The 27137-nt window shown below is 61.1% G+C and overlaps 2 protein-coding genes across 2 annotated transcripts; one reads left to right on the plus strand and one right to left on the minus strand.

Annotated features, from left to right (window-relative positions):
- The first annotated feature begins 79 nt into the window (after nt 1-79).
- SRPK3 (SRSF protein kinase 3) lies at nt 80-18624 on the plus strand. The gene is made up of 16 exons (XM_064736978.1): nt 80-101; nt 820-877; nt 2629-2750; nt 2855-2963; nt 3079-3166; nt 3265-3352; nt 3460-3566; nt 4942-5101; nt 5610-5635; nt 8130-8241; nt 10596-10838; nt 12810-12910; nt 14560-14667; nt 15985-16054; nt 17470-17562; nt 18147-18624. The coding sequence occupies exons 1-16, from the start codon at nt 80-82 to the stop codon at nt 18329-18331; spliced, it is 1692 nt and encodes a 563-aa protein (XP_064593048.1). The 3' UTR covers nt 18332-18624.
- A 1718-nt stretch (nt 18625-20342) lies between these two features.
- On the minus strand, nt 20343-27031 carry LOC135460245 (isocitrate dehydrogenase [NAD] subunit gamma, mitochondrial-like; the record flags this gene model as incomplete). The annotated part of the gene is made up of 7 exons (XM_064736979.1): nt 20343-20574; nt 20685-20745; nt 21428-21522; nt 23077-23223; nt 23997-24099; nt 25783-25916; nt 26967-27031. Coding segments are annotated over 7 exons (686 nt in total), but the record flags the coding sequence as incomplete, so codon positions are not given.
- Between the last annotated feature and the right edge of the window lie 106 nt (nt 27032-27137).

Genomic DNA, 27137 nt, shown 5'->3' on the forward strand with positions numbered 1-27137 from the left:
GCGGAGTTTTTGGGGTTGCTCCGCCCCTTTCCCCGGCCGCCAGGGGGCGCCACGTGCGGAGCGGGGGCGAGCGCGGGGAATGGAGCTGCGCGGGGCGCCCGGTGAGGGGCGGGGGTCTGAGGGAAAATGGAGTTTGTGAGGGGAAAAGAGGGTCTGAGAGGGGAAAAATGGGGTTTGTGTGGGGAAAAATGGAGTTTGTGAGGGGAAAATGGGGTCTGAGAGGGGAAAAGTGGGGTTTGTGAGGGGAAAAATGGGGTTTGGGGGGGGAAAAATGGAGTTTGTGAGGGGAAAATGGGGTCTGAGAGGGATAAAATGGGATTTGTGAGGAAAAATGGGGTTTGTGAGGGGAAAAATAGGATTTGTGAGGGAGAAAGTGGAGTTTGTGAGGGGAAAATGGGGTTTGTGAGGGGTGTCCTGAGGGGAAAATGGGGTTTGTTAGGGAGAAAATGGGGTTTGTGAGGGGGAAATGGGGTTTGTGAGGGGTGTCCTGAGAGGAAAATGGGGATCCTGAGGGGAAAAATGGGATTTGTGAGGGGCAAAATGGGGTCTTAGAGGGGTGCCCTGAGGGGAAAATGGGGTCCCTCAGGAGGGGGAGTTTGAGGGGGGTCCTGAGGGGTTTGGGGGACAGATGAGGGGAAAATGGGGGTCCCTGAGGGGAAATTGGAGTCCTGAGGAATTTTGGGGGAAATTTCAGCGGTTTCTGAGGGGCCATTTCGGTGTTGGGGAACAGTGGATTTTAGGTCTGGGGGGCACACAGGGTACCTGGGGGTGGGACACAAGGGGATCTGTGATCCCGTCACCCCCAAATCCCCTCCCCAGATCCCGTCAGGAGAAGGAGAAAGCGCAAAAAGGACAAAAAACCGAAAGCACCCCCAAGGTAAGGGGGGGGTCAGCGGGGTCACGACCCTTACCCATAATGGGGGGGAGGGGGACACACACGAGCAAAGCCCCCTTTTAAGGGGGGGGAGGGGACATTCCGAGCCGCCCCTCCCCCTCCTGGGCTATTTTTAGCCCCGCGGGGCCGGGGGGGGGCCTTGAGGTCATTTCTATTTTGGGGGGGTGATGGCCCAGAATGCCCCGCACCTGCCCCCCACCCCCCCCCCAGCTCGGGGGGGCCTTTGGGACCTCCCAGCGCTGCCCTGGGACCATTCCCGGCTCCTTTGGGGCTGTGGGACCACCCTGGGACCCCCCCCCAGAATGGGGGAGACCCCCGAAGGGACCAGGTATGGGGGGGCAGAGAGGAGACCCCCGAGGGGGGCAGAGTTTGGGGAGGGGGTGACAGAGAGGAGACCCCAAAGGTTCCTGAGGAGACCCCCGAAGGTTCCAGATTTTTGAGAGGGGGGGGGCGCAGAGAGGAGACCCTGAAAGTTCCAGATTTTGGGGAGGGGTGCAGAGAGGAGACCCCTGAAAGTTCCAGATTTTGGGGAGGGGGTGCAGAGAGGAGACCCCTGAAAGTTCCAGATTTTGGGGAGGAGGTGCACAGAGGAGATCCTGAAAGTTCCAGATTTTAGGGAGGGGACCCCCAAAGGGAGCAAATTTTGGGGGGGGTGAGTCAGAGAGAAGACCCCTAAAATTTCCAGGTTTTGAGGAGGGGGGGGGATGCAGAGAGGAGACCCCAAAGGGAGCAGAATTTGGGGAGTGGGAGGCACAGAGGAGACCCCTGAAAGTTCCAGAGGAGACCCCTGAAAGTTCCAGATTTTGGGGAGGGGGCGCAGAGAGGAGACCCCTGAAAGTTCCAGATTTTAGGGGGGGGACCCCCAAAGGGAGCAGATTTTGGGGGAGGGGGTGCAGAGAGGAGACCCCTAAAATTTCCAGGTTTTGAGGAGGGGGGGGAGCAGAGAGGGGACCCCCAAAGGGGGCAGATTTTGGGGAGTGGGAGGCAGAGAGGAGACCCTGAAGGTTCCCATTTTGGGGAGGGGTGCAGAGAAGAAATCCTGAAGGTTCCAGATTTTGGGGAGGGGGTGCAGAGAGGAGACCCCTGAAAGTTCCAGATTTTGGGGAGGGGGTGCAGAGAGGAGATCCCCTGAAAGTTCCAGATTTTGGGGAGGGGGGACCCCAAAGGGAGCAAATTTTGGGGAGGGGGTGCACAGAGGAGACCCCTGAATGTTCCAGATTTTAGGGGAGGGGGACCCCCAAAGGGAGCAAATTTTGGGGGGGGTGGGTCAGAGAGAAGACCCCTAAAATTTCCAGGTTTTGAGGAGGGGGGGGAGCAGAGAGGGGACCCTCAAAGGGAGCAGAATTTGGGGAGGGGGGAGAGGAGACCCCCAAAGGTTCCAGAGGAGACCCCCCGAAGGTTCCAGATTTTTGAGAGAGGGGGGGCGCAGAGAGGAGACCCCTGAAAGTTCCAGATTTTAGGGGAGGGGGACCCCCAAAGGGGGCAGATTTTGGGGGAGGGGGTGCACAGAGGAGATCCCTGAATGTTCTAGATTTTAGGGAGGGGGGACCCCCAAAGGGGGCAGATTTTGGAGAGTGGGAGGCACAGAGGAGACCCCCAAAGGTTCCAGAGGAGACCCCCGAAGGTTCCCCATTTTGGGGAGGGGTCCAAATCCGGGCTGTGCTGAGCTCTGGGGGTCTCTAGCCCGGCCATGGGGGGGGGTCCCATCTTTGCTGCCCCCCCCCCTCCCCCAGGACCCCCAGCCCCCCCCGCGAGGTGTCGCCCCCAGACCCTCCCCCGGCGCCGCCATCGCTGTGCGAGTCCGCGCTGGGCTCCGACGAGGGGGAGCAGGAGGATCCCCGCGATTACTGCAAAGGTGGGCAGGGACCCCCCGCTCCTTTTGGGGGGGGGTGTTCTGGGTGGGTGGGGGTCCCCCCAAACCCCAGCGTGACCCCCCCACCCCGCGCCCCCTCCCCAAAGGTGGGTATTACCCCGTTCGCATCGGGGACCTTTTCCACGGGCGCTACCACGTTGTTCGCAAGCTGGGCTGGGGCCATTTCTCCACCGTGTGGCTCTGCTGGGACCTGCGGTGAGTGCGGGGACACCCGGGGTGGGGGGCTCTTCCTCTCTTCTGTGGGTGGGGGGCTTCCCTGGAATATTTTTTATTGGGGTGGGGGGCGTTCCCCTTGCTTTTCTCTGGGCAGGAGGAAACGTTTCGTGGCGCTGAAGGTGGTGAAAAGCGCCCCCCAATACACGGAGACGGCGCTGGATGAGATCAAACTGCTGAAATGTGTGAGTGACCCCAGAGACCCCCAACCCCCCCAAATTCACCTCCGTGACCCCCCCCCTCCTCAAACCGAGGGACCCCCTCCCCAAATTCCCCTCCCCAGGTGCGGGACTCGGACCCCAGCGACCCCAAGCGGGAGAACATCGTGCAGCTCATCGATGACTTCAAGATTTCGGGGGTCAACGGCGTCCGTATCCTTTTGGGGGGGTTCTCAGGGGGGGTAACCCCGAGTTTTTCACCCTATGTTGGGGGGTCTCAGGGGTTTTTTGGGGGTTCCTTGACCGCCCCCCACCCCCAGATGTCTGCATGGTGCTGGAGGTGCTGGGGCACCAATTGCTGCGCTGGATCATCAAATCCAACTACCAGGGGCTGCCCCTGCCCTGCGTCAAGAGCATCGTGCGGCAGGTCAGGGGGGCTGGGGGACCCCAAATCTGCCCGTGGGACCCCAAATAGACCCCCCCAGAGCCCCCCAAAATCCTCCCGGTTCACTGGGATCCCAAATGGGTGAACAGAGAACCCCCAAATCCCTCCCTGGGGACCCCAAATGGGCTGAACAGGGACCCCAGAGGTCCCAAATCCCCCCAGTTCCTTCCTGGGACCCCAAATCGGTGACCAGAGACCCCCGAGCCCAATCCCCCAGTTCACTGGGACCCCAAATGGGTGAACAGAGAACCCCCAAATCCCTCCCTGGGGACCCCAAATGGGCTGCACAGGGACCCCCAAATCCCCCCAGTTCACTGGGACCCCAAATGGGATGCACAGGGACCCCCAAATCCCTCCCTGGGGACCCCAAATGGGCTGAACAGAGACCCCAAAATCTCCCAAATTCCTTGTGGACCTCAAATGGGCTGAACAGGGACCCCCAGAGGCCCCCAAATCCTCCCAGTTCACTGGGACCCCAAATGGGTGAACAGAGAACCCCCAGATCCCTCCCTGGGACCCCAAATGGGTGAACAGGGACCCCCAAATCCTCCCAGTTCACTGGGACCCCAAATGGGTGAACAGGGACCCCCAGAGCCCCCCAAATCCTCCCAGTTCACTGGGACCCCAAATGGGTGAACAGAGAACCCCCAAATCCCTCCCTGGGGACCCCAAATGGGCTGAACAGAGACCCCAAAATCCCCACAAATCCCTCCGTGGGACCCCAAATGGGCTGAACAGAGACCCCCCAGAGCCCCCCAAATCCTCCTGGTTCACTGGGACCCCAAATGTGCTGTCTGGAGACCCCTCCCTGGGACCCCAAATAGGCTGAAAAGAGACCCCAAAATCTCCCCAAATCCCTCCCTGGGACCCCAAATGGGATGCACAGGGACCCCCAAATCCCTCCCAGTTCACTGGGACCCCAAATGGGCTGCACAGAGACAGATTTGGGGTCCCCTCCCACTTAGGTGTGCCCCCCCAGATTTTGGAGTTCCCCCCCAAAATTTGGGTGGTCCCTCCCCCCCCCAATTTCACCTGTCCCTCCCCCATTGGGATGCCCCCCATATTTGGGGTTTTTTAACCCCCAGATTTTGGGGTTTCCCCCCCCGATTTCGGGGTTCTCCCTAATGTTGGGGTTCGCTCTGATATTGGGGTGCTCCCCCGATGTTGGGGTTCCCCCTCGGATTCGGGGTTCCTTGCTGGATTTCAGATGCCCCCTCACATTTTAAGTTCCCCTCCAATTTCGGGGTTTCCTCCCCCGATGTTTTGGGGTTCTCCCCTGATTTCGGGTTTCCCCCCCGATGTTGGGGATCCCACCCGATGTTTTGGGGTCCCCCCTGATGTCGGGGTGCGCTTTCAGGTGCTCGAGGGCCTGGATTACCTGCACACCAAGTGCAAGATCATCCACACGGACATCAAGCCCGAGAACGTGCTGCTGTGCGTGGCGCCGCCCTACCTGCGGCACCTGGCGGCGCAGGCGGCGGCGTGGGCGCGGGGCGGGGGCCCCCCCCGCGGGGCAGGTACCCCAAAATATCCAAAATACATGGGGGGGTACCCCAAAATACAGCAATACATGGGGGGGAACCCCAAAACCCATCCCATGGGGGGGCGGCCCCCCCCGCGGGGCAGGTACCCCAAAATATCCCAAATACATGGGGGGGAACCCCAAAACCCATCCCATGGCAGGGCAGGTACCCCAAAATACATCCATGGGGTGGGGGGTACCCCAAAATACATCCCATGGGGGATACAGCCTCCCCTCCGCGGGGCAGGTACCCCAAAATATCCACCATGGGGAGGGGGGTACCCCAAAATACATCAGTAGGGGCAGAAGGTAACCCCAAAATCCATTCCTGGGGGGGAGGGGGTACCCCAAAAATCCCTCCCGTGTGCAGGTTCCTGTTGGTCCCCCAAAGTCCAGGGGGGCCCAATCCCCCACCCGGGGGCTCTGGGGGTCCCCCTGGAATTTGGGGAGCCCCCAAATCATCCCCCCCACACCTGGGCTGAGCCCCCCCTGTCTGTCCACAGTGAGCTCGGCACCCCAGGAGGAACCTGTGAGTGACTGCACACCTGGGGGGGGGTGTGTGTGTGCTCACACCTGTGTGTGTGTGTGTGCTCACCTGTGTCATTGCACACGTGTGTGTGTGTGTGTTTGTGTGTGTGTGTGTGCTCACCTGTTCATTACACACCTGTGTGTGTGTGTGTGTGTGTGTGTGTGTGTGTGTGTGTGCTCACCTGTCCTTGTGTGTGTGTGCTCACCTGTGTCATTGCACATCTGTGTGTGTGTGTGCTCACCTGGGTGTGCTCACCTGTGTCATTGCACACGTGTGTGTGTGTGTGTGTGTGCTCACCTGTTCATTGCGCACCTGTGTATGTGTGTGCTCACCTGTGTGTGTGTGCTCACACCTGTGTGTGTGTGTGCTCACCTGTGTCATTGCACACGTGTGTGTGTGTGCACCTGTCCTTGTGTGTGTGCTCACACCTGTGTTATTGCACACCTGTGTGTGTGTGTGCTCACCTGTCCTTGTGTGCATGCTCACCTGTTCATTGCACAGCTGTTTGTGTGTGTGCTCACACCTGTGTGCTCACACCTGTGTGCGCTCACATGTGTGCTCACCTCTATGTGTGTGTGTGTGTGCTCACTTGTTCATTGCCCACCTGTGTGCTCACACCTGTGTGTGCTCACCTGTGTGTGCTCACCTGTGTGTGTGCTCACCTGTGTGTTTGTGTGCTCACACCTGTGTGTGCTCACCTGTGTGCTCACCTGTGTGTGCTCTCACCTGTGTGTGTGTGTGCTCACACCTGTGTGTGTGCTTACCTGTTCATTGCACACCTGTGTGTGTGTGTTCACACCTGTGTGTGCTCACCTGTGTGTGTGTGCACTCACCTGTTCATTGCACACCTGTGTGTGCGTGTGTTCACACCTGTCCTTGTGTGCGTGCTCACCTGTGTCATTGCACACCTTTGTGTGCGTGTGTGTGCTCATCTGTGTCATTGCACACCTGTGTGTGCTCACTTGTGTGTTTGTGTGTTCACACCTGTGTGTGTGCTCACCTGTGTGTGTGTGCTCACCTGTGCTCTCACCTGTGTGTTTGTGTGCTCACACCTGTGTCATTGCACACGTGTGTGTGTGCTCACCTGTTCATTCCACACCTGTGTGTGTGTGCTCACACCTGTGTGTGCTCATGCCTGTGTGTGTGCTCACCTGTGTGTTTGTGTGCTCACACCTGTGTGTGTGTGCTCACGTGTGTGTTCACCTCTGTGTGTGTGTGTGCTCACCTGTGCTCTCACCTGTGTGTGCTCACACCTGTGTCATTGCACACCTGTGTGTGTGTTCACACCTGTGTGTGCTCACCTGTGTGTGTGTGTGTGCTCACCTGTTCATTGCACACGTGTGTGTGTGTGTTCACACCTGTCCTTGTGTGTGTGCTCACACCTGTGTCATTGCACACGTGTGTGTGTTCACCTGTGTGTTTGTGTGTTCACACCTGTGTGTGTGCTCACCTGTGTGTGTGTGCTCACCTGTGCTCTCACCTGTGTTTGTGTGTTCACACCTGTGTGTGCTCACCTGTGTGTGTGCTCACACCTGTTCTTGCACACCTTGGTGTACTCACACCTGTGTCATTGCACACCTGTGTCAGTGCTCACCAGTGTGTGCTCACCTTTGTGTGTGTGTGTGTGCTCACACTTGTCCTTGCACACCTGTGTGTGCTCATATTTGTGTGCTCACCTGTGTGTGTGTGCTCACCTGTGTCATTGCCCATCTGTTTAAGTGTGTGTGTGTGTGTACTCACATGTGTGCTCTCACTTGTCCTTGCACAGCTGTGTCAGTGCACACCTGTGCAGTCACACCTTGCCTTGCACACCTGTGCCCTCACACCCGAGCATGCTCACCTGTGTGTGTGTGTGTGTGTGCTCACCTGTGTGTGCCCTCACACCCGAGCATGCCCCCCGTGTGCTCCCGCATGGTTTTGCACACCCGTGTGCCCCGTGCTCCCCAAAATCAAAGCTCCCCAATCCCAGGACCCCCAAAATCCGAGGGAATCCCCCCAAAACTGAGGGAATCCCCTCAAAACCGAGGGAATCCCCCAAAACTGAGGGAATCCCCCCAAAAGTGAGGGAATCCCCCCAAAATCTGAGGGAATCCCCCAAAACTGAGGGAATCCCCCCAAAATCCGAGGGAATCCCCCCAAAATCTGAGGGAATCCCCCAAAACTGAGGGAATCCCCCAAAATCCGAGGGATTCCCCCAAAACCGAGGGATTCCCCCAAAACCGAGGGATTCCCCCAAAACCGAGGGAATCCCCCAAAACCGAGGGAATCCCCCCAAAACTGAGGGAATTCCCCCAAAATCCGAGGGAATCCCCTCAAAACTGAGGGAATTCCCCCAAAACTGAGGGAATCCCCCCAAAACTGAGGGATTCCCCCAAAACCGAGGGAATCCCCCCAAAATCCGAGGGATTCCCCCAAAATCCGAGGGAATTCCCCCAAAACCGAGGGAATCCCCCAAAATCCGAGGGATTCCCCCAGAATCCACCGCCCCCCCCAGGAGCGGCTGTCGCGGGCTCAGCGGCGGCGGCGGCGGCGGCGACAGCGGCGACAGCGGGAGCTGCTGGCAGAGAGACTGCGGGACCTGGAGCGGCTGCGCGACAGCGACACCGGTCAGTGGGGACATTGAGGGGGGGACAGCGACACCGGTCAGTGGGGACAGCGGGGACATTGGGGACAGCGACACCGGTCAGTGCGGGGGGGACATTGGGGACAGCGACACCGGTCAGTGGGGACAGCGGGGAGGGGACAGCGGGGACATTGGGGGGTGACAGCGACACCGGTCAGTGCCGGGGGGGACATTGGGGACAACGACACCGGTCAGTGCGGGACATTGGGGACAGCGACACCGGTCAGTGCGGGACACTGGGGACAGCGACACCGGTCAGTGCCGGGAGGGGACACTGGGGGGGCACAGCGACACCGGGGGGGGGCACAGCGACACCGGTCAGTGCGGGGAGGGGGGGGGGACAGTGGGGACAGCGACACCGGGGGGGGCACAGTGACACCGGTCAGTGCGGGACACTGGGGACAGCGACACCGGTCAGTGCCGGGAGGGGACACAGTGACACCGGTCAGTGCGGGACATTGGGGACATTGGGGACAGCGACACCGGTCAGTGCCGGGGGGGGACAGAGAGGGGACAGCGACACCGGTCAGTGCGGGACATTGGGGACATTGGGGACAGTGGGGACACAGCGACACCGGTCAGTGCGGGGGGGGACAGCGGGGACAGTGGGGACAGCGACACCGGTCAGTGCCGGGGGGACACAGAGGGGTCAGCGACACCGGGGGGGGCACAGTGACACCGGTCAGTGCCGGGGGGGGCAGTGGTGGGGGGGGACATTGGGGACAGCAACACCGGTCAGTGCCGGAAGGGGGACACTGGGGACAGCTGGGGACACTGGGAGTGGACAGCGACACCGGTCAAGGCTCCAGTGGGGGGACACTGGGGACACCGGTCAGTGCGGGGAGGGACAGTGGGGACATTGGGGGGTGACAGCGACACCGGTCAGTGCGGGGAGGGGACACTGGGGACAGCGACACCGGGGGGGGCACAGCGACACCGGTCAGTGTGGGACATTGGGGGGGGACAGTGGGGACAGCGACACCGGTCAGTGCGGGGAGGGGGGGGACATTGGGGACAGCCAGGGACACCAGGGAGGGACATTGGGGACAGCGATTCCGGGGGGACACAGCGACACCGGTCAGTGCCGGGAGGGGACATTGGGGACAGCGGCACTGGTCAGTGCGGGACATTGGGGAGGGACATTGGGGACAGCGACACCGGTCAGTGCGGGGAGGGGGATATTGGGGACAGCTGGGGACACCGGTCAGTGCGGGACAGTGCGGGGGGACAGCAACACTGGTCAGTGCGGGACATTGGGGACACTGGGGACACTGAGAGTGGACAGCGACACCAGTCAAGGCTCTGGGGGGGGGGACACTGGGGACACCGGTCAGTGCTCTGGGAGAGGGGACACTGGTGACAGCGACACCGGGGGGAGGACAGTGACACCGGTCAGTGCCGGGGGTGACACCGGGGACAGCGACACCGGTCAGTGTGGGACATTGGGGACACCGGGGGGGAAGGACAGTGACAGTGACAGTGACAGGTCAGTGCCGGGAGGGACATTGGGGACACCGGGGGGGGGGGGACAGTGACACCGGTCAGTGCGCGGGGGGACACTGGGGACAGCGACACCGGTCAGTGCGGGACATTGGGGACAGTGGGGACAGCGACACCGGTCAGTGCGGGGAGGGGACACAGAGGGGACAGCAACACTGGTCAGTGCGGGACATTGGGGACACTGGGGACACTGAGAGTGGACAGTGACACCGGTCAAGGCTCCGGGGGGGGGACACTGGGGAACACCGGTCAGTGCAGGGAGGGACAGTGGGGACATTGGGGGGTGACAGCGACACCATCAATGCGGGGAGGGGACACTGGGGACAGTGACACCGGGGGGGTGACAGTGACACCGGTCAGTGCTCTGGGAGAGGGGACACAGAGGGGACAGTGACATCGGTCATGGCTTTGGTGGGGGGGACACCAAGGCACCAAGGGGGGGTTGAGGACCCCAAAAATGGGATGAATATTTGGGGTGAATTTTTGGGGTGAATTTTTGGGGTGAATTTCTGGGGTGAATTTCTGGGGTGAATTTTTGGGGTGAATTTTTGGTGTGAATTTTTGGGGTGAATTTTTGGCGTGAATTTCTGGGGTGAATTTTTGGCGTGAATTTTTGGGGTGAATTTTTGGGGTGAATTTTTGGGGTGAATATTTGGCATGAATTTTTGGCGTGAATATTTGGGGTGAATTTCTGGGGTAAATAATTTTTGGGGTGAATTTTTGGGGTGAATTTCTGGGGTGAATTTTTGGGGTGAATTTTTGGGGTGAATTTTTGGGGTGAATTTCTGGGGTGAATTTTTGGGGTGGGGGTCTCAGCGTCTCTCTCTCCTCCTACAGAAACCCCCCCGGAGCCCCCGGAGGAGTTTGGGGGGAGCCCCCCGAGCGGGGCCTCGTCCTCGGGGGTGCACACTCTGCCCGCGGGGGGGGGGGGAGGGGGCGGCTCCAGTGATGGATTCTCGGGGGGCTCCCCGGGCCCCCCCCGGCGCCCCCCCAGCCCCAGCTCGGCCTCGGATTCGCTCTTCACCCCCACCTCGGGATCGCTCCTCTCGGGGGGCTCCGAGGGGCTCCCCAAAACCTCGGGTCAGTGAGGGGGGAGGGTGCTGGGGAGGGTTTGGGGTGGATTTGGGGGAATTTGGGGTCTTGAGGAGCAATTTGGGGTGGTTTGGGGGGAATTTGGGGTCTTGAGCATTTTGGGGTGGATTTGGGGGGATATTTGGGGTCTAGAGGGGCAATTTCGGGTGGTTTGGGGGGAATTTGGGGTCTTGAGGGGGAATTTGGGGTGGTTTGGGGGGAATTTGGGGTCTAGAGCAGTTTGGGGTGGATTTGGAGGATATTTGGGGTCTAGAGGGGCAATTTGGGGTGGATTTGGGGGGAATTTGGGGTCTTGAGAAGCATTTGGGGGGAATTTGGGGTCTTGAGGAGCAGTTTGGGGTGGATTTGGGGGGAATTTGGGGTCTAGAGGGGCAATTTGGGGTGGATTTGGGGTCGGGGGGTCTAGAGGGGCAATTTGGGGTGGATTTGGGGGGAATTTGGGGTCTTGAGGAGCAATTTGGGGTGGTTTGGGGGATATTTGGGGTTGGGAGGGGTCTAGAGGGGCAGTTTGGGGTGGATTTGGGGGGAATTTGGGGTCTGGAGGGGCAATTTGGGGTGGATTTGGGGGAATTTGGGGCTGATTGAGGGGTAATTTGGGGTGGATTTGGGGGAATTTGGGGTCTGGAGGGGCAATTTGGGGTGGATTTGGGGGAAATTTGGGGTCTAGAGGAGCAGTTTGGGGTGGATTTGGGGTCGGTTGGTCTTGAGGGGGAATTTGGGGGAATTTGGGGTCTGGAGGGGCAATTTGGGGGGAATTTGGGGAATTTGGGGTCTAGAGGGGCAATTTGGGGTCTGGAGGAGCAGTTTGGGGGGAATTTGGGGTCTTGAGGAGCAGTTTGGGGGAATTTGGGGGAATTTGGGGTTGGGAGGGGTCTAGAGGGGCAATTTGGGGTGGTTTGGGGGAATTGGGGTCTTGAGGGGGAATTTGGGGTTGATTTGGGGGGATTTGGGGTCTGGAGGAGCAGTTTGGGGTAGATTTGGGGTCTTGAGGGGCAATTTGGGGTGGATTTGGGGGAATTTGGGATCTGGGGGAGCATTTTGGGGGAGGGGTTTGGGGGAATTTGGGGTCTGGAGGAGCAATTTGGGGTGGATTTGGGGGGAATTTGGGGTCTAGAGGGGCAATTTGGGGTGGATTTGGGGGGAATTTGGGGTCTGGAGGAGCAGTTTGGGGGAATTTGGGGTCTTGAGGAGCATTTGGGGGAATTTGGGGTCTAGAGGGGCAATTTGGGGGGAATTTGGGGTCTGGAGGAGCAGTTTGGGGTGGTTTGGAGGATATTTGGGGTTGAGAGGGGTCTAGAGGGGCAATTTGGGGTGGATTTGGGGGGAATTTGGGGTCTTGAGGAGCAACTTGGGGGAGGGGTTTGGGGGAATTTGGGGTCTTGAGGGGCAGTTTGGGGTGGGCTTGGGGGAATTTAGGGTTGGGGGATCAAGAGGGGCTGTTTGGAATTGGGGTGGGGATTTGGGGTGGGGTCACTGGGGGTCACTGGGGGGTCACTGGAGGTCACTGGGGGTCACTGGGGGGGTCACTGGGGGTCACTGGAGGTCACGGGAGGTCACTGGGGGTCACTGGTGGGGTCACTGGGGGTCACTGGGGGGGTCACTGGGGGTCACTGGGGTCACTGGGGGGTCACTGGGGGTCACTGGGGGGTCACTGGGGGGTCACCGGGGGTCACTGGGGGTCACTGGGAGGTCACTGGGAGGTCACTGGGGGGGTCACTGGGGGTCACTGGGAGGTCACTGGGGGTCACTGGGGGTCACTGGAGGTCACTGGGAGGTCCCTGGAGGTCACTGGGGTCACTGGGGCTCACTGGGGGGTCACTGGGAGGCCACTGGAGGTCACTGGGGGTCAATGGGGGTGACTGGGATGTCACTGGGGGTCACTGGAGGTCACTGGGGCTCACTGGGGGGTCACTGGAGGTCACTGGGGGTCACTGGTGGGGTCACTGGGGTCCCCTGCAGGTGAGGGGGGGCTGCCGGGGGGGCAGGAGAACCCCCTGGACCCCCGAGCTGCCCCCAGGCTGAGGATCAAAATCGCCGACCTGGGCAACGGCTGCTGGGTGGTGAGAGCGGGAAACTGGGGAGACTGGGAGGGACTGGGGGGACTGGGATATACTGGGATGGACTGGGGGGACTGGGGGGGACTGGGAGGGACTGGGGGGGAACTGGGATATACTGGGGGGGACTGGGGGGGACTGGGGGGACTGGGAGGGACTGGGAGGGACTGGGATATACTGGGGGGGACTGGGAGAGACTGGGAGGGACTGGGGGGACTGGGAGGGACTGGGATATACTGGGGGGGACTGGGAGGGGATTGGGAATGACTGGGGGGACTGAGGAGGACCGAAAACAAACTGGGAGGGACTGGGAGGACTGGGGGGGACTGGGGAAACTGGGATATACTGGGAGGGACTGGGGGGGTCACTGGGAACAAACTGGGGGCAAACTGGGAGGGAGTGAGGGGACTGGGGGGGACTGGGGAAACTGGGGAGACTGGGATATACTGGGAGGGACTGGGATATACTGGGGGACTGAGGGGGGACTGGGGGGACTGAGGGGGGACTGGGGGGACTGGGAGGGATTGGGAGGGTCACTGGGAACAAACTGGGGGGGACTGGGGGAACTGGAAGGAACTGGGGGGGACTGAGAACAAACTGGGAGGGACTGGGAGGGACTGGGGACACTGGGAGAGCTGGGGGAAACTGGGGGAACTGGGAGGGACTGGGATGGGGATTGGGGGGGACTGGGGGGGATTGGGGGGACTGGGAGAGACTGGGGGGGGTCATTGGGAACAAACTGGGGGGAAACTGGGAGGGACTGGGAGGGATTGGGGGGGAACTGGGAGGGACTGAGGGGGACTGGGGAAACTGGGATATACTGGGAGGGACTGGGGGGGGTCACTGAGAACAAACTGGGAGGGACTGGGGGAGACTGGGAGGGATTGGGAGGGAATGGGGGAATTGGAAGGAACTGGGATATACTGGGAGGGACTGGGGGGGTCACTGGGGGTGAGGTTTTGGGGGTGTTCATGTGGGTTTAGGGGGTTTTTGTGGGTGTATGGAGGACTGGGGGTGTTTTGGGTTCAGAGGGGTTTGGGGGGTGTTTTGTGTGAGTCTGGGGGTGTTTGTGTGGGGTTTTGGGGGTGTTTGTGTGGGTTTTGAGGCTGTTTTGGGTCTCTGGGGGTGTCTGGGGGTGTTTTGGGTGTGGGGCTGTTTGTGTGGGTTTTGGGGGTGTTTGTGTGGGTTTTGGGGGTGTTTTGGGGGTGTTTTGGGGTGTTTGTGTGGGTTTTGGGAGATTTTGGGATGTTTTGGGGCTGTTTTGATGGATTTTGGGGGTGTTTGGGGGGGTTTTGGGGCTGTTTTGGGGTGTTTGTGTGGATTTTGGGGGTGTTTGTGTGGGTTTTGGGGGTGTTTGTGTGGGTTTGTGTGGGTTTTGGGGGTGTTTGTGTGGGTTTTGGGCTGTTTTGGGGCTGTTTTGGGGGTGTTTGTGTGGGTTTTGGGGTGTTTGTGTGGGTTTTGGGCTGTTTTGGGGGTGTTTTGGGTCTGTTTTGGGGGGTTTGTGTGGTTTGGGGCTGTTTTGGGGCTGTTTGTGTGGTTTGGGGCTGTTTTGGGGCTGTTTTGGGGGTGTTTGTGTGGTTTTGGGGCTGTTTTGGGGTGTTTGTGTGGTTTTGGGGCTGTTTTGGCTCCGGGCTGACCCCCCCGTGCCCCCCCAGCACAAACACTTCACCGAGGACATCCAGACCCGGCAGTACCGGGCGCTGGAGGTGCTGCTGGGGGCTGGGTACGGCCCCCCCGCCGACATCTGGAGCACGGCCTGCATGGTCAGGGGGGCCCCGGGGTGGGGGGGGGCTGCGGGACCCCCGGGGTGGGGAGGGGGCTCTGATGGACCCCAGGGTGGGGATTCTAATGGAGCCAGGGTGAGGAGGGGGCTGCAGGGACCCCACAGTGAGGGGAGTCTGGGGCTGCCAGGGACCCCAGGGTGGGGAGGGGGCTCTGAGAGACCCCCGGGTGAGGAGGGGGCTCTGGGACCCCGGGTGGGGAGGGGGCTGCGGGACCCCCGGGAATGGGGAGGGGGCTCTGATGGACCCCAGCATGGGGCTTGTAATGGACCCAGGGTGAGGAAGGGGCTGCAGGGACCCCACAGTGAGGGGTTTCTGGGGTGGGGAGGGGGCTCTGACAGACCCCTGAGTGGGGAGGGGCTGCCCAGGGACCCCAGGGTGGGGAGGGGGCTGTGGGACCCCCGGGTGGGGAGGGGGCTCTGATGGACCCCAGGGTGGGGAGGGGGCTCTGATGGACCCCAGCATGGGGATTCTAATGGACCCAGGGTGAGGAGGGGGCTGCAGGGACCCCACAGTGAGGGGGGTCTGGGGTGGGGAGGGGGCTGTGGGACCCCAGGGTGGGGAGGGGGCTCTGGGACCCCCGGGAATGGGGAGGGGGCTCTGGGACCCCAGGGTGGGGAGGGGGCTCTGATGGACCCCAGCATGGGGCTTGTAATGGAGCCAGGGTGAGGAGGGGGCTGCAGGGACCCCACAGTGAGGGGGGTCTGGGGTGGGGAGGGGTCTGCCCATGGACCTCGGCTGAGGAGGGGGCTCTGAGAGACCCCTGAGTGGGGAGGGGCTGCCCAGGGACCCCCGGGGTGGGGAGGGGGCTGCAGGAATCTCAGGGTGGGGAGGGGGCTGCCCATAGATCCTGGGATGAGGGGGTGGTCATGGGGTGGGGAGGGGGCTTCTAATGGATCCACAGTGAGGAGGGGGCTGACAGGGACCCCCTAGTGAGAGGGGGTGCCCTGAGGTGGGGAGGGGGCTGCCCATGGACAGTGGGGGTGGGGAGGGGGCTGCCACAGACCCCGACATGGGGAGGGGGCTTCTAATGGACACAAGGTGGGGAATCGGCTGCCATGGCCCCCATGGTGGGGAGGGGGCTCTGATGGACCCCCATGGTGAGGAGGGGGCTGCCATGGCCCCTATGGAGGGGAGGGGGCTGCCATGGACTTTGGGGTGGGGAGGAGGCTCTGATGGTCCCCATTGTGGGGAGGGGGCTCTGATGAACCCCAGGATGGGGAGGGGGCTCTGATGAACCCCAGGATGGGGAGGGGGCTGCCATGGCCCCCGCAGACCCCTCCCCATTTTCCCCCGCAGGCGTTCGAGCTGGCCACGGGCGATTACCTGTTCGAGCCGCACTCGGGGGAGGAGTACAGCCGGGACGAGGGTGGGCGTGGCCTCAGGGGTGGGCGTGGCCACTGTGGGCGGGGTCTCAGGGCGGGGTGTGGCCTCAGGGATGGGTGTGGTGGCTTCATATGTGGGCGTGGTCTCAGAGGTAGATGCGGTCTCTGGGATGGGTGTGGCCATTGGGGTGGGCGGGACATGGTAAATGTGGGCGGGGCCTTCCCAATAAGGATATAAAGGAGGTGTGGTGTCTGGTAGCCAATCAGGAGCCATGGGGGTGTGGCCTGCCCCAAGGGCGTGGCCATTGTGGATTGGGTTTCAAACAAATGGTGTGACTCATAGGTGGGGGGAGCCAGCATGGTGTGGCAGCCAATGGACTGGGGGGATTGCCCAAGTGGGCGTGGCCAAGTGAACGCCCCCCACGTGGAGGTGGGGCGAGAAGAAGGGAATGAACCAGTGGAGTGGGTGTGGCTAAAGGATTGAACCAGTGAGTAGGCGTGGCTAAAGGATTGAACCAGTGGAGTGGGCGTGGCTAAAGGGGATTGAACCAGTGAGTGGGCGTGGCTAAAGGATTGAACCAGTGGAGTGGGTGTGGCTAAAGGGGATTGAACCAGTGGAGTGGGCGTGGCTAAAGGATTGAACCAGTGGAGTGGGCGTGGCTAAAGGATTGAACCAGGGAGTGGGTGTGGCTAAAGGGGATTGAACCAGGGAGTGGGCGTGGCTAAAGGGGATTGAACCAGGGAGTGGGCGTGGCTAAAGGATTGAACCAGTGGAGTGGGCGTGGCTAAAGGGGAGTGAACCAGTGGGGTGGGCGTGGCTAAAGGATTGAACCAGTGGAGTGGGTGTGGCTAAAGGATTGAACGAGTGGGGTGGGCGTGGCTAAAGGATTTAACCAGTGAGTGGGCGTGGCTAAAGGATTGAACCAGTGGAGTGGGCGCGGCTAAAGGATTGAACCAGTGGAGTGGGTGTGGCTAAAGGATTGAACCAGTGAGTGGGCGTGGCTATAGGGGATTGAACCAGTGAGTGGGCGTGGCTAAAGGATTGAACCAGTGGAGTGGGTGTGGCTAAAGGTATGAACCAGTGGAGTGGGTGTGGCTAAAGGATTGAACCAGTGAGTGGGCGTGGCTAAAGGATTGAACCAGTGGAGTGGGCGTGGCTAAAGGATTGAACCAGTGGAGTGGGCGTGGCTAAAGGGGATTGAACCAGTGGGGTGGGCGTGGCTAAAGGATTGAACCAGTGGAGTGGGCGTGGCTAAAGGATTGAACCAGGGAGTGGGCGTGGCTAAAGGATTGAACCAGTGGAGTGGGTGTGGCTAAAGGGGATTGAACCAGTGGAGTGGGCGTGGCTAAAGGATTGAACCAGTGGAGTGGGTGTGGCTAAAGGGGATTGAACCAGGGAGTGGGCGTGGCTAAAGGAGGTGGGCGTGGCTAAAAGGGGCGTGTCCGCCGTTCCCTGCAGACCACATAGCGCACGTGATCGAGCTGCTGGGGGAGATCCCGCGGCACGTGGCCCTGGGCGGGCGCTACTCACGAGAGTTCTTCAACAGGAGAGGTGAGGGCGGGGCCAGGGGGCGTGGCCAGGGATGGGTGTGGCCGGGTGGGGTGCTGGGGGCGGGGTTAAGAGCTGGGTGTGGCCATAAAGGTGTGGTGGAGGTGGGACAAGGTGGGGTTATGCAAATGAGGGGATGGTGCGGTGACACACCCATAAGGGGTGTGGTCACGGGAAAGGGGGCGGGATTTGAGCCCAGCAGGGTCATGGGGTGGGGAGGGGGGGGGGTTTGTCATTTCATAGCTCCGCCCATGAGGGAAGGGGCGTGTCCTGACCACACCTATCATAAGGGGCGGGACCACAGCTTTGGGGCATGTCCTGACCACGCCCCTTATAAGGGGGTTGAATACATTGGGATTGGAGCATGTCTTGACCACACCCATTATATGGGGTGGGGCCACCTCAGGATTGGGGCATGTCCTGACCACACCCATCATAAGGGGCGTGGTCACAGGGTTTGGGCGTGTCCTGACCACACCCCTCATTTGAGGCGTGGCCAGGACCCTCCCTGTCCCTCCCCCTGCTGGGTGTGCATGCATTTCCCATGGGTGGGCGTGTCCCCCGCCCCTGACCCCGCCCCTTTGCAGGTGAGCTGCGGCACATCCGGCACCTGCGGCCGTGGGGGCTGCGGGCGGTGCTGCAGGAGAAGTACGAGTGGCCACGGGGGCCGGCGGCCGCCTTCGCGCGCTTCCTGCGGCCCATGCTGGCCTTCGAGCCCGCCCGCCGCGCCACGGCCCGGCAGTGCCTGCAGCACCCCTGGCTCCGCCCCTAGCCCCGCCCACCGCGGCAATAAACCACGGGCGTGTTCATTGGGGGGTTTATTGGGGGTCCCATGCTGGGGGCCATGTCCCGGCAGTGCCTGCAGCACCCCTGGCTCCGCCCCTAGCCCCGCCCACCGCGGCAATAAACCACGGGCGTGTTCATTGGGGGGGTTCCATGCCAGTGCACCCCTGGCTCCGCCCCTAGCCCCGCCCACCGCAGCAATAAACCACGGGCGTGTTCATTGGGGAGTTCCATCATGGCCCAGCAGTGCCTGCAGCACCCCTGGCTCCGCCCCTAGCCCCGCCCCCGCCACACCCCCCACCTCAATAAACCACGGGCGGGCACTGGTGGTCCTGGGGTGTTTATTTGGGTCATTTGGGGGGGATCCAGGGGTGTTTATGGGGGTCCTGTGGGAGGTTCGGGGGGCCCTTGGTGGTCCGGGGGTGTTTTTTGGAGTCTTTTGTGGGGCTCCTGGTGGTGCTGTGGGGGTTTTGGGGGGCTCCTGGTGGTCCTGTGGGGGATTTGGGGGCTCCTGGTGGTCCTGTGGGGGTTTTGGGGTGCTCCTGGTGGTCCTGTGGGGGTTTTGGGGGGCTCCTGGTGGTCCTGGGGGGGTTTTGGGGGGCTCTTGGTGGTCCTGGGCTGTGTTTTGGAGTCCTGTGGGGGAACTTGGGGTACTCCTGGTGGTCCTGTGGGGGATTTGGGGGGTTCAGGGCTGTTTGTTGGGGTCCCGTGGGGGGTTTTGGGGGGGTTCCTGGTGGTCCTGGGGTGCTCATTGGGGTTCTGTGGGGGTATTTGGGGTGTTCCTGGTGGTCCTGCAGGGGTTTTGGGGGACTCTTGGTGGTCCTGAGGTGTTTTGGGGTCCTATGGGAGGGTTTGAGTTGTTTATTGGGGTCTTTTGGGAAGTTCCTGGTGGTCCTGTGGGGGTTTTGGGGTGCTCTTGGGGTGTTTATTGGGGTCCCGTTGGGGGGTTTTGGGGGGCTCTTGGTGGTCCTGGGGTTTTTATTGGGGTCTGTGGTGGGCTCTTGGTGGTCTTGGGGTGTTTATTGGGGTCCCGTGGGGGGTTTTGGGGTGCTTTTGGTGGGACCCTGGAGTGTTCTGTGATCCTGGGGGGCTCCAGGGGGGGTTTTGAGGGGTCCTGTGGGGGTCCCAGAGCTGTTTTGGGGGTCCCTTGGGTGCATCGTGGTCCTAAAAATCCTGGGGGTGCTTTGGGGGTCCTGGGGGTGTTCTGGGGGACCCCAGGAATGTTTGGGGGGTTCTGGAGGTGCTTTTGGGGTCCTAGAGATTTTCCCAGGGGTGCTTTGGGGTCCCAGGGGTGTTTTGGGGTCCTGGGGGTGTTTTGGGGGGTCCCAGGAGTGTTTTGGGGGGGTCCTGGGGGTGTTTTGGGGGGTCCTGGGGGTGTCAGGTGTGTGGTCCTAGAGGTGCTTTGGGGGTCTTGGGAATGTTTTGGGGGTCCTGGGGGTGCTTTGGGGTCCCAGGGGTCTTCTGGGGGGATTCCAGTGGTTCTGTGCAGTCCTGGGGGGGGTCCCAGAGGTGTTTTGGGGGGTCCTGGGGGGTCCCAGGGGTGTTTTGGGGGGTCCCAGAGGTGTTTTGTGGTCCTGGGGGTGTTCTAGGGGGTCCAGGGAATGTTTTTGGGGGGGGGTCCTGGGGGTGTTTTGTGGTCCTGGAGGTGTCAGGTGTGTGGTCCTGGGGGTCCCAGGAATGTTTTGGGGGGTCCTGGGGGTGTTTTGGGGGGTCCCAGGGTGTTTTGGGGGGTCCCAGGGTGTTTTGTGGTCCTGGGGATGTTCTGGGGGTGTTTTGGGGGGTCCCAGAGGTGTTTTGGGGGGTCTTGGGGGTGTTTCAGGTGGTCCTGGAGGTGTTCAGGGGGGTCCCAGGGGGTGTCTCAGGTGGTCCTGGGGGTGTTTTGGGGGGTCTTGGGGGTGTTTTGGGGGGTCCTGGGGGTGTCTCAGGTGGTCCTGGGGATGTTTTGGGGGGTCCCGGGGATGTTTTGGGGGGTCCCAGAGGTGTTCTGGGGGATCCCAGGGGGTGTTTCAGGTGGTCCTGGGGGTGTTTTGGGGGGTCCTGGGGGTGTCAGGTTGGTGCTCCTGGGGGTTTTCTGAGGGAGGGTCCCAGGGCCATTTGGGGAGGGGGCTCTGGGGCCGTTCCGGGGGGGGTCCCGGTGTCCGTGTGTCCGGCTCAGCCCCGCGGCAGGTGCCCGATGATGCTCTGCACCGCCCCCGACGTCGTGCCCTGGCCCCCGATGTCCGGCGTGTGCGTCTGGGGGCGGGGCCACGTCACGGACACGCCCACAGGGGGCGGGGCCACGCCCACAAATTTTAAGGCCACGCCCCCTTGGGCAGGTGAGGACAGGTGAGGGCGGGGCTTACCCGGGGGTCGTCCAGCGAGGCCAGCACGGCTTTGCGGATGGTGGAGGCGTGGTTGTGCAGCCTGGGGGGCGGGGCAAACACGGGCCACGCCCACATCAGCGAGCCACACCCATCCTTAGAGGTTCATCCCCACCTCCTCCAGGTGAACACTGAGGCTCCGCCCCCTTTCCTTGCCCCTCCCATGGGATCCTGACCAGCTGAGCCACGCCCCTTTCTAAGCCACTCCCTCCAAGGGAAGCCACACCCCTTTAAAAGACCCACCCCTTTTTGGGGACTGCCCCCACACCTTTTAAAGTCCCACCCCCTTTCAGTTGGTCCCACCCCCTCTCAGGGATTCCCACCCCTTCCCCAGCTAAGCCACGCCCCCTCCTAAGTGAGCCCCACCCCCTCAGCTAAGCCCCACCCCCTCCAAGTGAGCTCCACCCACTGCACATGTTCTCACCCCCTCCCAGATAAGCCCCACCCCCTCCCATGTTAGCCCCGCCCCCCATGTTAGCACCACCCCTCCCGTGTTGGCCCCGCCCCTCCCGGATAAGCTCCACCCCTCCCGTGTTAGCCCTGCCCCTCCCGGTGTTAAGGACGCCCCCGTGTTAGCCCCGCCCCTCCCGGGTAAGCCCCGCCCCTCCCAGATTAGCCCCGCCCCCCCCAGCGTTAAGGACGCCCCCCGTGTTAGCCCTGCCCCTCCCGGGTAAGCTCCGCCCCTCCCAGATTAGCCCCGCCCCCCAGCGTTAAGCCCCGCCCACTTGAGGTGGTCCAGCATCATGCAGGCCGCCAGCAGCGCCGCCGTGGGGTTGGCGATGTTGCGGTTGGCGATGCTCTTGCCCGTGTTCCGCGTGGCCTGGGGGCGCCGGGAGAGACCCCCGGTGAGCAACCAGGGACCCCCAGGGACCCCAGTGACCAACCAGTGACCCCAGTGACCCCAGTAACAGCCCAGTGACCCCAGTGACCCCAGTGACCCCAGTGACCAACCAGGGACCCCAGTGACCAACCAGTGACCCCCAGTGACCCCCGTGACCAACCAGTGACCAACCAGTCACCCCCAGTGACCAACCAGTGACCCCAGTGACCCCCAGTGACCAACCAGTAACCACCCAGTGGCCCCCAGTGACCCCAGTGACCTCAGGAACAGCCCAGTGACCCCAGTGACCAACCAGTGACCAACCAGTGACCCCCCAGTGACCAACCAGGGACCCCCAGGGACCCCAGTGACCCCAGTGACCCCAGTGACCAACCAGTGACCCCAGTGACCCCCAGTGACCCCCAGTGACCAACCAGTGACCCCCAGTGACCAACCAGTGACCAACCAGTGACCCCAGTGACCACCCAGTGACCCCCAGGGACCCCAGTGACCCCAGTGACCCCCAGTGACCCGAGGGACCCCCAGTGACCAACCAGTGACCCCCATTAACAGCCCAGTGCTCCCAGTTCTTCCCAGTGTCCCCCAAAGGACCCCCAAACCCCCTCAGGACCCCCCATGTCTCCCCCAGACCCCCATTTTCGCCCCCAGACCCACGGTTTCAAACACGGCGTAGTCGTGGCTGTAGTTGGCACTGGGTGCCCCCACCACAGCTCCCAGTGCTCCCAGTTCCTCCCCAGTGCCCCCCAAACCCCCTCAGGACCCCCCATGTCCTCCCCAGACCCCTATTTTGGCCCCCAGACCCCATTTTTGCCCCCAGACCCACGGTTTCAAACACGGCGTAGTCGTGGCCGTAGCTGGCACTGAGTGCCCCCCACCAGTGCTCCCAGTTCCTCCCAGTGCTCCCAGTGTCCCCCAAAGCCCCCCAGTGTCCCCCATTTCCCCCTCAGGGCCCCCCATTTCCCCTCAGACCCACGGTTTCAAACATGGCACAGTCCTGGCTGTAGTTGGCACCGAGTGCCCCCCACCACAGCTCCCAGTGCTCCCAGTGCCCCCCAAAGCCCCCCAGTGTCCCCCCATTTTGCCCCCAGACCCCATTTCCCCCCCAGACCCACGGTTTCGAACACGGCGTAGTCGTGGCTGTAGCTGGCACCGAGTGTCCCCACCACAGCTCCCAGTGCCCCCAAAGGACCCCCAAAGCCCCCAGACCCCCATTTTGCCCCCAGACCCACGGTTTCAAACACAGCGTGGCCGTAGTTGGCACTGGGTGTCCCCACCACAGCTCCCAGTGCTCCCAGTTCCTCCCCAGTGTCCCCAAAACCCCCTCAGGACCCCCCATGTCCCCTCCAGACCCCCATTTTGGCCCCCAGACCCACGGTTTCAAACACGGCGTAGTCGTGGCCATAGTTGGCACTGGGTGCCCCCACCAGTGCTCCCAGTGCTCCCAGTGCCCCCCAAACCCCCCCAGTGTCCCCCCATTTCCCCTCAGGACCCCCCATGTCCTCTCCAGACCCCCATTTTTGCCCCCAGACCCACGGTTTCGAACACGGCGTAGTCGTGGCCGTAGTTGGCGCCGGGCACCAGCCCCGGCCCCCCCACCAGGCCGGCGCAGACGTTGTTGACGATGTTCCCGTACAGGTTCGGCATCACCATCACGTCAAACTGCTGCGGCCGCGACACCAGCTGGGCACCGGGCACCGGCGTTACCGGGGGATTTTTTTGGGTTTTTTTGGGGGGTTTTTTGGGGTTTTTTGGGGGTTTTTTTTGGGGTTTTTTGGGTTTTTTTTTTGGTTTTTTGGGGGTTTTTTTTGGGGTTTTTTTGGGGGGGTTTTTGGGGTTTTTTTTGGGTTTTTTTGGGGGGTTTTTGGGGATTTTTTGGGGGGTTTTTTTGGGTTTTTTTTGGTTTTTTAAGGGGGTTTTTGGGTTTTTTGGGGGGTTTTTAGGGGGTTTTGGGTTTTTTTTGGGGGGTTTTTAGGGTTTTTTTGGGGGGCGTTTGGGGTTTTTTGGGAAGGTTTTTAGGGGGGTTTTGGAGTTTTTTGGGGGGTTTTTAGGGGGAGTTTTTTTGGATTTTTGGGGGGTTTTTTTGGGGTTTTTTTGGGGGGTTTTGGGGGTTTTTTTGGGTTTTTTGGGGGGTTTTTTGGGGGGGGTTTGGGGTTTTTTTGGAAGGTTTTTAGGGGGTTTTTGGGGTTTTTTTAGGGGGTTTTTGGGGTTTTTTTGGAAGGTTTTTAGGGGGGTCTTTGGGGTTTTTTTTTGGGGTTTTTTTTGGGGTTTATTTGGGGGGGGTTTTAGGGGTGTTTTTCTGGAAGGTTTTTAGGGGGTTTTTGGGGTTTTTTTAGAAGGTTTTTAGGGGGGTTTTTGGGGTTTTTTTGGGGGGTTTTTGGGGTTTTTTTGGAAGGTTTTTAGGGGGATTTTTGGGATTTTTTTGGGGTTTTTAGGGGGGTTTTTGGGGGTCACACCTGCATGGTGGTGTTGTCCACGATCATGCTGCGGAAGGTGATCTCGGGGTACTCGGCCGCCACTTCCTCACAGCACTGCAGGAACAGCCCGTCCCCCAATTTCCTGTGGGGACACAGAGGGGGTGAGACCCCCAAAAAATACAGGGGTACCCTCCAAAAAATCCGGGGGTACTCCCAAAAAATCCAGGGTACCCCCCAAAAAATCCGGGGTATCCCCAAAAAATACAGGGGTACCCTCCAAAAAATCCGGGGGTACTCCCAAAAAATCCAGGGTACCCCCCAAAAAATCCGGGGTACCCCTGAGATCCCACTCAGCACTGCAGGAACAGCCCATTCCCCGATTTCCTGGGGGGGTAGGGGGGGGTGAGACCCCCAAAAAATACAGGGGTACCCTCCCAAAAAATCCGGGGTACCCCCCAAAAATCCAGGGTACCCCAGAGATCCCACTTAGCATTGCAGACCCCAAGAATTAGGGGATAACCGCCCCAAAAAAATCCGGGAGAGCCCCCAGATATCTCTGGGATCCCCCCAAAGTCCACTCAGCACTGCAGGAACAGCCCATTCCCCGATTTCCTGGGGGGGTAGGGGGAGGGTGAGACCCCCAAAAAATACAGGGGTACCCTCCAAAAAATACAGGGGTACCCTCCAAAAAATACAGGGGTACCCCAAAAAACCCGAGGTACCCCCCAAAAAATACAGAGGTACCCTCAAAAAATCCGGGGTACCCCTGAGATCCCACTCAGCATTGCAGGAACAGCCCATTCCCCAATTTTCTGGGGGGGGGGGTAGGGGGGGGGGTGAGACCCCCAAAAAATACAGGGGTACCCCCCAAAAAATCCAGGGTACCCCAAAAAAATCCGGGGTACCCCCTAAAAATCCGGGGTACCCAAAAAAATCCGAGGTACCCCCAAAAAATACAGGGGTACCCTCAAAAAAATCCGGGGTACCCCCAAAAATCCGGGGTACCCCTGAGATCCCACTCAGCACTGCAGGAACAGCCCATTCCCCGATTTCCTGGGGGGGGTGGGTGGGGGGTGAGACCCCCAAAAAATACAGGGAACCTTCCCAAAAAATACAGGGGTACCCTCAAAAAAATCCGGGGTACCCTCCAAAAAATCCGGGGTACCCCTGAGATCCCACTCAGCACTGCAGGAACAGCCCATTCCCCAATTTTCTGGGGGGGGTAGGGGGGGGTGAGACCCCAAAAAATCCAGGGGTACCCTCCCAAAACATCTGGGGATCCCCCCAAAACCCACAAAGGAGCCCCCAAATTCCCCTTGGGACCACTCAAGGATGACCAGGACACTGCCTAAAACCCCAAATCCCTCCCAGAACCCCCCAAAACTCCCTCAAAGACCACCAGGACGCCCCCAAAACGCCCTCAATTACCATCAGGACCCCCCCTCAGAACCCCCCTTGGGACCCCCCAAACTCCCTTTGGGACCTCCAAATCCCCTCTGGGACCCCACCAAGCTCCCTCTGGGACCCCCCAAACCCCCTTTAGGACCTCCAAAATCCCCTCTGGGACCCTCCATACCTCCTCTGGAGCCCCCCAAAATCCACGAAGGACCACCCTCCAGAACCCCAGATCCCCTCTGGGACCCCCCAAACCCCCTTTAGGACGCCCCAAACTCCCTTTAGGACCCCCCAAATCCCCTCTGGACTCCCCAAACCCCCTTTAAGACACCCTAAACCCCCCTTGGGACCCCCCAAACCCCCTTTAGGGCTCCCCAAATCCCCTCTGGGACCCCCCAAACCCCCATTTGTGCCCCCCACGACCCCCTACATGATGTTGGCCTTGTGCACGGCGGTGACGCAGCGCCGCGCGGCCGCGCGGGCCAGCCCGAAGGCGTAGTGGGCGATGCGGCGCGAGCGGCCGGCGGTGATGATCTTGAGGCTCTCGACCACGCCCGCCACGCTCTGCGGGCACGGGTGGGCGTCACCCGGGGGGCGGGGCGTCATCCAGGGGGCGGGGCAGGGGGTGGGGCATCACCCAGGGGGCGGGGCGTCACCCAGGGGGTGTGGCATCAACAATGGGGTGTGGCATCACGCCTGGCATGCTCTGCGGGCACAGGGACGGGGGTGACATCACCCAGGGGGCGGGGCAAAGGGTGGGGCATCATCCAGGGGGTGGGCGTCACCCAGGGGGTGTGGCAGGGGTGGGGCATCAACAATGGGGCGTGGCAGGGGGTGGGCTCTCACCAAAAGGGTGTTGGCAGGGGGTGGGGCATCACCCAGGGGGCGTGGCAGTGGGTGGGGCATCAACAATGGGGTGTGGCACCATGCCCGCCATACTCCGCGGGCACACGGGCACAGGAATGACATCACCCAGGGGTGTGGCAGGGGGTGGGGCATCAATAATGGGGTGTGACACCACCCCGGCCACGCTCTGTGGGCACGGGGACAGGGGTGACATCACCCAGGGGGTGTGGCAGGGGGTGGGGCATCAACAACGGGGTGTGGCACCACGCCCGCCACGCTCTGCGGGCACACGGGCACAGGTGGGCATCAGCAATGGGGCGGGGCAGGGGGCGGGCCCTCACCAAAAGGGTGTGGCAGGGGGTGGGGCATCAACAGGGTGTGGCACTACACCCAAGGTGTGGCAGGGGTGTGGTACAAGCCCAGGGGTTTGGCAGCACCAACAGGGTGTGGCACAGGTGTGGCATCGCCCCGAGGTGTGGCATGGGCAGGGCAAGGGTGGGGCATCAACCCCAAGGTGTGGTATGGGTGTGGCATGGGTGTGGCATCACTAACAGGGCAGGGCAGGGGTGTGGCATCACATCCAGGGTGTTTTCTGAGGGATTTTGGCTGGTTTTGGGGGTATTTTTGGGGGTATTTTTGGTGCTTTTGCAGAGTTTTTTGGGTTTTTTTGGGATATTATAGGGGCATTTTCGGGGGGCATTTTCTGGGTGGTTTTGGGATGTTTCTGGGGATATTTTTGGGGTGATTTTGGGATATTTTGGGACACACCTCGTGCTCCAGGGAGCTGTACTCCCCCTCGGTGTTCTCCCTCACGATCAGGATGCTTTGGGATACTTTTGGGGGGTATTTTTTGGATATTTTTGAGATGTTTTTGGGGTGGTTTTGGGGATATTTTTGGGAGTATTTTTTTGATATTTTTGAGGTGTTTTTGGCTGTTTT

The sequence above is a fragment of the Zonotrichia leucophrys genome, unplaced genomic scaffold, assembly GCF_028769735.1.
Source record: "Zonotrichia leucophrys gambelii isolate GWCS_2022_RI unplaced genomic scaffold, RI_Zleu_2.0 Scaffold_34_1600103, whole genome shotgun sequence".
Classification (NCBI taxonomy): Eukaryota; Metazoa; Chordata; class Aves; order Passeriformes; family Passerellidae; genus Zonotrichia; species Zonotrichia leucophrys.